Source organism: Zophobas morio, unplaced genomic scaffold (assembly GCF_036711695.1).
Source record: "Zophobas morio isolate AGI-343-1 ecotype UQ-CSIRO unplaced genomic scaffold, CSIRO_AGI_Zmor_V1 ptg000021l, whole genome shotgun sequence".
NCBI lineage: Eukaryota > Metazoa > Arthropoda > Insecta > Coleoptera > Tenebrionidae > Zophobas > Zophobas morio.
In genome coordinates, this window is record NW_026972126.1 from 19,508,571 (window position 1) to 19,520,600 (window position 12,030).

General features: G+C 32.9%; 1 protein-coding gene across 1 annotated transcript in view; it reads left to right on the forward strand.

Moving 5' to 3' along the window:
• LOC135132147 (E3 ubiquitin-protein ligase SMURF2) overlaps positions 1–10,256 on the forward strand; it is a 63,861-nt gene extending 53,605 nt beyond the window's left edge. The window contains exons 7-8 of the mRNA XM_064060122.1: positions 1,320–2,167; positions 8,699–10,256. Of these exons, the coding sequence (XP_063916192.1) occupies positions 1,320–2,167; positions 8,699–9,344 (1,494 nt within the window). The 3' untranslated portion in view covers positions 9,345–10,256. The remainder of the gene's footprint in view (positions 1–1,319; positions 2,168–8,698) is intronic.
• The last annotated feature ends 1,774 nt before the right edge of the window (positions 10,257–12,030 follow it).

The window sequence follows — 12,030 nt, forward strand, 5'->3', positions numbered from 1 at the left end:
TTTAAATAGTCTTCAAAATTTCCACATTTCTTATTGGCAATTCTGGAAGAATACAAAACAATTTCGAAGAAATGAAGTCTCGTTGACAAAATTTTGAAGGTGGGCAAACAACAATCGAAAATAGGGGAAAGTATAGAAAAATTGCCAAAAAATCCACAAAAAATTTGGGGATGTAGATCTCGACGTACTAATTCGAAAATATAGCCTGTTTTGGCAAAATTTCCACCATTCTTGTTGGCATTGAAACCTAAAATCTAAAATGTCTTCTGGAGGTCGAAATTAACAAATCTCTTTAGTTAATTTTCGAAGGTAGGCGAAAAATGGCCGAAAATTTCATATATTTCAATACTCTCGTATTGAAAAATGGATCTTTTTGAAAAATTATCCAAAAATCTACAAAAAATTCTGTTATATAAATCTCCACGTGTTGATTTCGAAAAATATAGCGTGTTTAAGATCGCAGAGCAAGATTTTCGAAATATTCGGTTTGAAAGATAACATTTTTAAAAAAATCTTCAAAATTTTCACATTTTATATTGGCAATTCTGGAAAAATGCAACAAATTGTCAAAGAAATGAAGTCTAAAATAACTTCCGGAGGACGAAATGTACAAGAAAAACTATGGATTGCCAAAAATAATTCTCCAAATTAAATAATTAAAAAAAACAAAAACAATATAGAAAATTATTTACAAAAAAAAAACCTGTTGAGGATCATCATAAGTTTGATTCTATCAATTCTAGTTTCATTTGAAACGAAAGCGACCTTCGTTTTTAAATGTGAGGCCGATTTTGTATTTTTTTTTTTTTTTACGTCTCGAGGATTAAGTATATTTTTTTGGTGTAGTATATTGCTCGCTTTGCTCTACCACTCTAATTAACCAGATTGTGGATTTTTGAGAGAAAAATAGTTTTTATGGATATAGGGAAAATTTAGAGTAACTAGATAATAAAAACTCAATGTTAACATACAAAGAAAAAGGTATTAATAAGCTTTTAGTCATAAAATCGTGGATGGATGCAAGAAATCAGAACTTGTGTTTATTTGAAGACCTAATAATAAATCCAGGTTTATGTAGTACTAATATTTTGTCAGCCGGTGACAAGTTACCACATCTGTTATTTAAACCTGTTAGTTTTACTAAATAATGTACCGGTTGGCGCTTTCACAGTAAGTGTCATGCAACTCCAGGGAATTTAAGAAAGTATGTAAATGTTCGTCGTAATCTAGAATGAAACGTACACACCTACCAATTTTGACCACCCTATTTTCATTAATTTTCAACATTTTTTTCATAATTTTGTACCGTAAATTTCCAGATTTACTTCGTCGACCACAACAACCGGACAACCCAATTCACCGACCCCCGCCTCAACTCCCAAATACTCAGCAACATCCTCCGCCGCGCAAGCTCCACCTCCACCACGACCGCCACCACCAACACCACCAAAACCACCACCACCGCGACCACGACGACGACCACACCCTCCACCTCCACGACGACGACGCCCAGCACGACGAACACGACGACGACGACACCGTCCCCGGTGACCAACGGCCAGGCGGCGCCCCAAAACCCCGCGCCCCTCTCGCCCCGCAACCGCCTGACCGACGACCTGCCCCAGGGCCTCCTCAACGACAGCGACCACCTCCCCAAGTACCGGCGCGACCTCGTGGCGAAACTCAAGGCCCTGCGCGTGGAGCTGACGGCGCTCCAGCCCCAGAGCGGCCACTGCAGGCTCGAGGTGTCGCGGCACGAGGTGTTCGAAGAGAGCTATAGACTTATCATGAAGATGAGGCCGAAGGACATGCGGAAGCGGCTGATGGTGAAGTTCAAGGGGGAGGAGGGGCTGGACTACGGCGGGGTGGCGCGCGAGTGGCTGCACTTGCTCTCGAGGGAGATGCTCAATCCGCAGTACGGGCTGTTCCAGTACAGCAGGGACGACCACTACACGCTCCAGATCAACCCGGACTCGTCCGTGAACCCGGAGCATTTGTCGTACTTTCATTTCGTGGGGAGGATATTGGGGATCGCGGTTTTCCATAACCATCAGCTGGAGGGGGGGTTCACGCTGCCGTTCTACAAGCAGCTGCTGAATAAGCCGATCACGTTGCAGGATATAGAGGGGGTGGATCCGGAACTGCACAGGAGCTTGACGTGGATGCTGTAAGTAGGGGTTGCGGGGTGGATACGGGTCGGGTAGGGGCAATTTGTGGTCAAATTGGGGTTTTACGGCTTAAAAATTAAGTGTTGTGTTCGAGTCCATCAGACGACTGGCTACTTTTATGTTATCTCGACTCCGAGAGTACGTGAATGTTATTTAAATTTTATAAAATACTATTTTGAACTTGTGGTTTGTGAATCCGAGTTGAATTTGTATCCTATATTTCGAAATTTTTGAAAAAAAAGTCAAAATTGTACATATATGTAACAATTTTTCGAATTTTCGATTTTTCAATTTTTGACGATCCCAAATTTTCGATTTCTCAATTTCTTGATTAATAGATTTTTTGATTTTCTCCATTCTCGACATTTTTCGGATTTTCAGGTTTTTGATTTTTCAAATTTGGGATTTTCCAATTTTACGATTTTTTAATTTTTCGATTTTAACTTTTCGATTTTGGGTTTTAACTAATTTCGATTTCTCAGTTTTTCGATTCTTTAATTTTTCGCTATTTTAATTTCTCAATTTTTTAAATAGTAGATTTTTATATTTTCTAATTTTTCGATTTTTCGATTTTCCAATTTCTCGTCGTTTAGAATTTTTCAGTTTTTAGATTCTTCAATTTTCCGATATTTCCATGTGTTCGAGTTTTTAAATTGTGGATTTTTGATTTTTCAATTTTTCGACTTTTCGATGTCTCGATTTTTCAGTTTTTCGATGTCTCAGTTTTGGGATTTTTCAGTTTTTCGATGTCTCAGTTTTGGGATTTTTCAGTTTTTCGATACTTCAATTTTTTTCCATTTTTCAATTTTTCGATATTTCTGTTTTGGGATTTTCAATATTTCGATTCTTTAATTTTTCGACTTTTAAGTTCTTCTATGTATACTTTAATTTTTCAGATGTTTAACTTTTGGATTAGTTTTTTGATGTTTCGATTTTTCGGCTCCGGTTTTAGATTTTTCGATTTATAAGATTTTTGATTTTTCGGTTCTAGTTTTCTCGATTTTTCAGTTTTCGGATTTTTCAATTTTTAAATTTTCGATTTTTTCTTCACTTATTTTGATTTCTGGATGTTTATTTAATTTTTTAATTTTTCGATGTTTCGATTTTAAAATTTTTCGTCATTTCAGTTTTTTAATTTTTCAATTTCGATTCCTGTTTGCCGATCTTTCAATTTTTGCGATTTCCTAAAATGTGGATTTTCGATTTCTCGGTATTTTGATTTTCGACTTTCCCATTTGCAAATTTTAAATTTTTAAATCTTTCAGTTTTTCGATTTTTTTGTTTCGATTTTTCGTAATTCAATTTTTCTATTCTTCAATTTTTCGATGTTTCGATTTCCTTTTTCTCGTCGTTTCAGTTTTGGAATTTTTCATTTTCTCGATTTTTTAGTTTTTAAATTTTTCAATTTTCCGATTTTACAATTTTTTTTTTCAATTTTTCGATTTTTCGAGATTTTCGAAAAATTTTTTTTAATTTTTCGCTGCTTCTTCGGTTTTGGGATTTTTTCGAATGTTTAAATTTTGGATTTTTCAGTTTTTTGATGTTTCGATTTCTCGATCTTTCGACTTCAATATTAGATTTTCCGATTTTTAACTTTTCGATTTTGCCTTTTGACCTATTTCGATTTCTCAATTTTTCGATTTATCGATCTTTTGCTGTTTCTATTTCCCAATTCAGTTTTGAATTTTTCAATTTCTCGATTTTTCAGTTTTTTGATTTGAAGTTCTTCCATATTTCAAATTTTCGAATGTTTAACTTTTGGATTTTTCAGTTCTTTGATATTTCCATTTTGTGACTTCTTCGCTTTTAAATTTTTCAATTTTTAAAGTTTTACAATTTTTTAATTTCTCGATTTTTAACTTTTCGATTTTGGGTTTTAACTAATATCAATTTTTCGATTTTTCAATTTTTCGATCTTTCAATTTTCCAATTTCTCGTCGTTTAGTTTTGGAATTTTTCAGTTTTTAGATTCTTCAATTTTCTGATTTTACCATGTTTTCGATTTTTTAAATTGTGAATTTTTGATTTTTCAATTTTTCGACTTTTCGATGTCTCGATTTTTCAGTTTTTCGATGTCTCAGTTTTGGGATTTTTCAGTTTTTCGATTCTTCAATTTTTTTCTCCATTTTTCAATTTTTCGATATTTCTGCTTTGGGATTTTTAAACATTTCGATTCTTTAATTTTTCGACATTTCCCATTCTTATTTTTTCGATTTTTAAGTTCTTCAATATTTTAATTTTTCGTATGTTTAACTTTTGGATTTCGATTTTCAAAATTTTTGATTTTTCGGTTGTAATTTTTTCGATTTTCCAGTTTTCGGATTTTTCGATTTTGTCTTTTGACTTATTTCGATTCCTCGATGTTTGATTTTTTGAATTTTTCGATGTTTTCGATTTTTTAAATTGTGGATTTTCGACCTTCCGATGTTTCTTCGTTTTTCAGTTTTTGAATTTTTCAATTTCGATTCCTCAATTTTCCGGTTTTTCAGTTTTCCGGTTTTTCAATTTTTGAGATTTCCTAAAATGTGGATTTTCGATTCCTCGGTTTTTTAATTTTTTGATGTTTCGATTTTTCGTAATTCAATTTTTCGACGTTTCGATTTCCATTTTCTCATCGTTTCAGCTTTGGAATTTTTCAGTTTCTCGATTGTTTAGTTTTTAGTTTTTTCAATTACCTAATTTTTCAATTTTTTAATTTTTCGAGTTTTCCATTTCTCGATTCTTAAATTTTTCGGTGTTTCTTCAGTTTTGGGATTTTCCAGTTTTTCGTTTCTTTAATTTTTCGAATGTTTAAAGTTTGGATTTTTCAGTTTTTTGATGTTTCGATTTCTCGATCTTTCGACTTCGGTATTAGATTTTCCGATTTTTAAAATTTTTGATTTTTCGTTTTTTCAGTTTTTCGATTTTTAACTTTTCGATTTTGGCTTTTGACTTATTTCCATTTCTCAATTTTTCGATTTATCGATCATTTGATGTTTCGATTTCCCAATTCAATTTTGAATTTTTCAGTTTCTCGATTTTTCAGTTTTTCGAATTTTCAATTTTGCCATTTTTCAAATTTTGATTTTTCGACGTTTCGATTTTTAAATTTTAAATTTCCGAATTTTTCAATTTTTCGATGCTTCGATTTCCTAATTTCTCGTCGTTTCAGCTTTGGAATTTTTCAATTTTTCGAATTTTCATTTTGTATGTTCTTGAATTCTGCAATTTTCCAATTTTTTCGATTTTTTAATTCGTGGATTTTCGATTTTTTGACATTTCGATTTCTTGATTTTTCATTTTTTCAGTGTTTCTTTACTTTTAGGATTTTTCAGTAATTCGATTCTTCAATTTTCCGAATTTTGGACCTTTCGATTTTTAAATTTTGAATTCCCGAATTTTTCGATTTCGATTCTTCAATTTTTATTTTACAATTTTTTAAATTGTCGATTTTTAAATTTTCCAATTTTTCGATGTCTCGATTTCCTAATTTCCCGTCGTTTCAGTTTTGGAATTTTTCAGTTTCTAGATTCTAAATTTTTGATTCTTCAATTTTAAATTTTTCGATTTTTTGATTTATAGATTTTTTTAATTTTAAATGATTCATTTTTTCAATTTCTAACTTTTCGATTTTCCAATTGTTCGTCATTTCGGTTTTACGATTTTTATTCAATTTTTCAGAAATTTTAGATTTCTGAATTTTCCGATTTTTCGATATTTCGGTTCTTTAATTTTTTGATATTTTAATTTTTCAATTTTTTAAATTGTTGATTTTTAAATTTTCCAATTTTTCGATGTCTCGATTTCCTAATTTCCCGTCGTTTCAGTTTTGGAATTTTTCAGTTTTTAGATTCTTCAATTTTGTGATTTTCTAATTTTTGTGATTTTTTAATCAGTGGATGTTCGATTTTGCGACTTTTGGGATTTTTCAATATTTCGATTCTTTAGTTTTTCGACTTCTCGATTTTTAAGTTCTTCGATATTTCAATTTTTTGAGTTATTAAAATTTGGATATTTCAATTTTTTTATTCGAATTCTCGATTTTTCAACTTCGGTTGTAGATTTTCCTATTTTTAAAATGTCTCATTTTTCGGTTTTATGATTTTTCAATTTTTCCATTTTTATATTTAGACTTTTTTAATTTTAAATTTTTCAGTTTTTCAATTTCTAACTTTTCGATTTTGGCTTTTGACTTATTTCGATTTCTCAATTTGTCGATTTTTTGATATTTCGATTTCTCGATGTTTATTTTTTTAATTTTTCGATTTACCAATTTCCCGTCATTTCGATTTTGTGGAGTTTTTCAATTTCACAAGTTTTCGGTTTTTCAATTATTCAGTTTTCCGATTTTTTAATTTTTAAATTTTAGTTTTTTGAATTCTTCAGTTTTTCGATTTTTCTGTTTTTAGATTCATCAATTTTTCGATTTTTTAAATTATAGATTTTCGATCTTTTGAATTTCGATTTCTTGGTTTTTCATTTTTTCGATGTTCTTTCAGTTTTAGGATTTTTCAGTTTCTTGATTCTTCAAATTTTCGACTTTTAAAATTTTTGATTTTTCAATTTTAATTTTTCGATTTTTTGATTTATAGATTTTTTTAAATTTTATATGATTCAGTTTTTCAATTTCTAACTTCTCTCTTTTGGTTTTTGACTTATTTCTCAATTTTTCAGTTTTTAGATTCTTCAGTTTTCCAATTTTTAAATTTTAGTTTTCTGAATTTTTCAGTTTCTCGATTTTTCAGTTTTTAGATCATCAATTTTTCGATTTTTTAAATTATAGATTTTCGATCTTTGGAATTTCGATTTCTTGGTTTTACATTTTTTCGATGTTCCTTCAGTTTTAGGATTTTTCAGTTTCTTGATTCTTCAAATTTTCGACTTTTAAAATTTTTAATTTTTTAATTTTAAATTTTTCGATTTTTTGATTTATATATTTTTTTAAAATTTTATATGATTCAGTTTTTCGATTCTTCAGTTTTTAGATTCATCAATTTTTAGATCTTTTAAATTATAGATTTTCGTTTTTTAGAATTTCGATTTCTTGGTTTTTCATTTTTTTGATTTTTCAATTTTAAATTTTTCGATTTTTTGATTTATAGATTTTTTTTAATTTTATTTGATTCAGTTTTTCAATTTCTAACTTCTCGATTTTGGTTTTTGACTCATTTCGATTTCTCAATTTTGGTTTTTGAATTCTTCGATTTTTCGATTCTCCAATTGTCCGTCTTTTTGGTTTTAGGATTTTTCAATTTCCAGTTTTTCGATTTTTCAGTTTTCCAATTTTTCAATTTTTAAATTTTAGTTTTCTGAATTTCTTAGTTTCTCGATTTTTCGGTTTTTAGATTAATCAGTTTTTCAGTTTTTTAAATTAGATTTTCGATTTTTTTGAATTTCGATTTCTTGGTTTTTCATTTTTTCGATGTTCCTTCAGTTTTAGGATTTTTCAGTTTCTTGGTTCTTCAAATTTTGTATTTTCAAAATTTTTGATTTTTTGATTTAAGAATTTTTTTAAAACTTTATATGATTTGAGTTTTTTAATTTCTAACTTCTCGATTTTGGTTTTTGACTTCTTTCGATTTCTCAATTTTTGGTTTTTGAATTTTTCAATTTTTAAATTTTAGATTTCTGAATTTTCCAATTTTTCGATGTTTCGATTCTTCAATTTTTTGATATTTTAATTTTTCAATTTTTTACATTCTAGATTTTTAGATTTTCCAATTTTTCGATGTTTCGATTTCCCAATTTCTCACCGTGTCAGTTTTGAAATTTTTCAATTTTCATATTTCAGTGTTAGTCTTTCGATAATTTTAAAAATAATATAGATTTATACTGAACAGAACAAAAATTCCATGAGACAAATTAATGTTATACAAAAAAAAAAGAACTTTTCGATTTTACAATTGCGTTATCAATTTTTTCTATTCGAATTGTTTTTTCTTTCCAATTTTTCTCTTTTTTTAAATTTTCGATTTTTCAATTCTTTTCAAATTTTTTAATGTTTCGATTTTTCAACTTTTCGAATCAAAAAATGGAAACATTGCAAAATTATAAAATCAGAAATGAAGAAACGAAAAGTATAAAATGAAAACTTTGAAAAATCCAAAAATTGGTAACCAAGAACTTGAAAAAGAGAAGAAACGAACAATTCAAAAGTCGAAAAATTACGAGTTGAAAAATTTAAAAATCGAAAAAGTGCAAACTCGATGAAAACGAAAATGTATTGTAAAACCGAAATATTGAAAAATAAAGGGATCCGAAAATCGAAAAACTGAAAAATCAAGATCTATAATTTGAAAAATTGAATAAATGAAAAATTGTAAGATTGAATTACCAACTACATGATACTCCTAAATATACATAAATGTTCCTAATAAAAATTGATACAGACGACAGACAGACCGACAGACGCAAACGGTAGACCACTTTTTTCGTACTGTAGAGGTCTTGAAACTTCGAAAAAACACGAAAATGCCAAATCGTCTGATGGATTCGATTACTATACTTAGATTAACTTTCACGTTGCAACCTTCTAACGCTCTCACCCACAGCGAAAACAACATCGACGGCGTCCTCGACACCACCTTCTCCGTCGAGAACAACAGCTTCGGCATCGTCAAAGTCCACGAGCTAAAACCCGGCGGCGCCTCCATCCCGGTGACCGAGGACAACAAACGCGAATACGTCAAACTATACGTCAACTACCGGTTCATGCGCGGCATCGAACAACAGTTCCTAGCACTCCAGAAGGGCTTCACCGAGCTGATCCCGCCTTCGCTTTTGCGGCCTTTCGACGAACGCGAACTAGAACTAGTTATAAGCGGTATAGGTTCCATAGACATCGCCGACTGGCGCTCGCACACCCGCCTAAAGCACTGCACCCCCGAGACCCCAGTCGTGCAATGGTTCTGGCAGGTGGTGGAGTCGTACTCGGAGGAAATGCGCGCCAGGTTGCTCCAGTTCGTCACGGGCTCGTCCAGGGTGCCCCTGCAGGGCTTCAAGGCCCTGCAGGGCAGCACCGGGGCGGCGGGGCCGCGATTATTCACGATACACTGCATCGACTGCTCGCCCCAGAACCTGCCCAAGGCGCACACTTGCTTCAACAGGATCGACATTCCTCCGTACGACAGCTACCAGACGCTGGTCGACAAGCTGACGCAGGCCGTCGAGGAGACGTGCGGCTTCGCGGTCGAATGAATATATTGTATATCGTAGTCTTGAAAAAGACTGAAAGTGCCTTCGCTGCATGCTAGCTCTCACGGTTACGGTTCACAAGTGCCTAATGCTAGTCAGTCACGCTCGTAGAGAGTCATAGCACTTGGTTGGGGAGTTCAAATTAGTACAATTTCGTTGTAGATTAGGGTCCGCCGGGCCCGAGCTTTCTCACAGCTGACTATTGCCAAATGCTTATTTTTGAGAACGAGACACTTTTGAAATTGTGACACGATGCCTATTTGAAATCATGGTGATAGTTAAATGCCTGACCTGATGGCCAAAAGTGCTTTAAGACAACAATAAAGATTTTATGTATCATTGTTAGTTGATGATGTTATCTGGTGAAAAGACATATATTTTTACATTGTTTCCTTGGGAGCGGGGGAACGAAGTATTTGTTTTGTGATTGTTTTTTTCTGTACATACAGCGAACTGATTTGCGAGTTAAAAAGCATTAGGTTAACGAAGTTTTGATAAGCGGTATTGTGATTTTTCTATAATTTATCGATTTGTATATATTTTTATCTTTTGCACTTTTTGTTATCTACTTTGTAATTTTTCTATGATGATAAGGATACACAAAGCAATATCGTAATGGATAGTGATAATACGTTTTCTTTTCTATTCGCACATGATTGTATCACGTAGGAGAGCATTTTGTAACGATATTTCTTAAGTTAAATGTTTATTACCCTAGACTTACCCGATTATGGTGTTTCAAGATCACTATGAAAATACTCTTAGTGTACATAACGTTCTGTTTGGTTTTGTTCAGTTTCTTTGATTGCGTCATTGTTTATTTTATATATATTAGTGATAATTTAATTGTGGTGTTTATGTTAAGAATTATTTGTATATTGTATTCAGATGAATTATATTTTAAACTATTTTGTACGGAGGCCTGCTTTTTCACACCTATACGGATTTTCCTTGTCAAGGTTTTTGATGACGTATTAATCAACCAACAAGATGTTCTAATGAAATCTAGAAGACAGAGTTTGATTATTAGAAAAACTTAAATAATACTAATTAAAATAATTAAAAACCGAAGAACGAAATCGGTAGATGGAGATACTGAGCCATTGTTCAACAGAGCTTCCCTAGTCCCTAAAGTACAATGAAACGAATCCAATGTTTCAGACAAAACTTCAAATCACAATTCCCTAAAATTAAATTAAAAGTACGGCATCCGTCATTTATAAAGTATGGCGTACAAAATTTTTATCATCTACAAGAGACTTTACCTGTAATATTCAAAAAATGTCAAGAGACTTAAGCTGACCTGATCAATAACTTTCAGAGAATACCAGAATGCACGTGTCCGTAGCATTCAAGGAACATCAAGACCTGACCTGATCTGACTCAACTAGTATCATTCCAAAACCTAACCTAACCTAATCGGGAACAATCAAAGAACATTAAGATCTGAGATCTGTTTTGATTAGTAACATTCGAGGAACATCAAGATCTGTCATGACTTGACCTGACCTGACCCGGCTTGATCCCTCTATTAATATTCGAGGAGCATGAAGCTCTGACCTGATTTATCAGTATATTTCCGACAATTTGAACACCTGATCTGATTTGACTTGCCCAGTAAAACTGAAAGAACATTATCTGGTCTGACCTGATCAGACCTGAGCTAACCTAACCTAACCAGTGACATTCAAAAAACGTTGAAATCTAACATAATCTCACCATTAAGTAATTAGGATTCAAAGATCATCAAGCCTTGATCAGACCTGACCTGAGGAGTAGCATTCAAAGATCAGGACCTGGCTTTATGTGACGTGACCCTTTTTACATTTGTGGGGACTCCCCATCTTGATAGTCGCGACAGGACTACCCACTAAAAACCCCTTCTTTGGAATGTAATTTCCATGCCCGGAACTACTTCGCCCTCTATTTTCTTAGAGGGATCTCATTTACCAAAATCAGTCTTATCTTAGAAGGTACTAGCTACGCCCACCAACCCTCTCTTTTCTTAGAGCGTATGTCATTTGCCAAAATCAGTCTTATCTTAGCTCGTTCTAGCCCCGCCCACCCACCCTCTCCTTTCTTGGAAGGTATGTGATTTGCCAAAATCACTCTTATCTTAGTAGGCACTAGCCCCGCCCACCCACCCTCTCTTTCCTTATAGGGTATGTCATTTGTAAAATCGGTCTTATTTTAACAGGTACTAATCCCGCCCATTCAACCTGTATTTTCTTAGAGGGACCTCATTTACCAAAATCAGTCTTGTCTTAGCAGGTACTAGCCCCGCCCACCCACCCTCTCTTTAGGGTATGTCATTTGCCAAAATCAGTCTTATTTTATTAAATAGTAGCCCCGCTCACTCACTTTCTCTTTTCTTGGAGGTTATGTCATTTGCCAAAATCAGTCTTATTTTATTAAATAGTAGCCCCGCTCACTCACTTTCTCTTTTCTTAGAGGTTATGTCATTTGTCAAAATCACTCGTATCTTAGCAATACCTAGCCCCGCCCACCCACCTCCTCGATCTTTATAGGGTATGTCATTTGCAAAATCGGTCTTATTTTCGCAGGTACTAAACCCGCTAATCCCCCTCTAGTTCCTTAGAAGGATCTCATTTGCCAAAATCAACCTTATTTTAGAAGGTACTAGCCCCGCCCACCAACCCTCTCTTTTCTTAGAGTGTATGTCATTTGC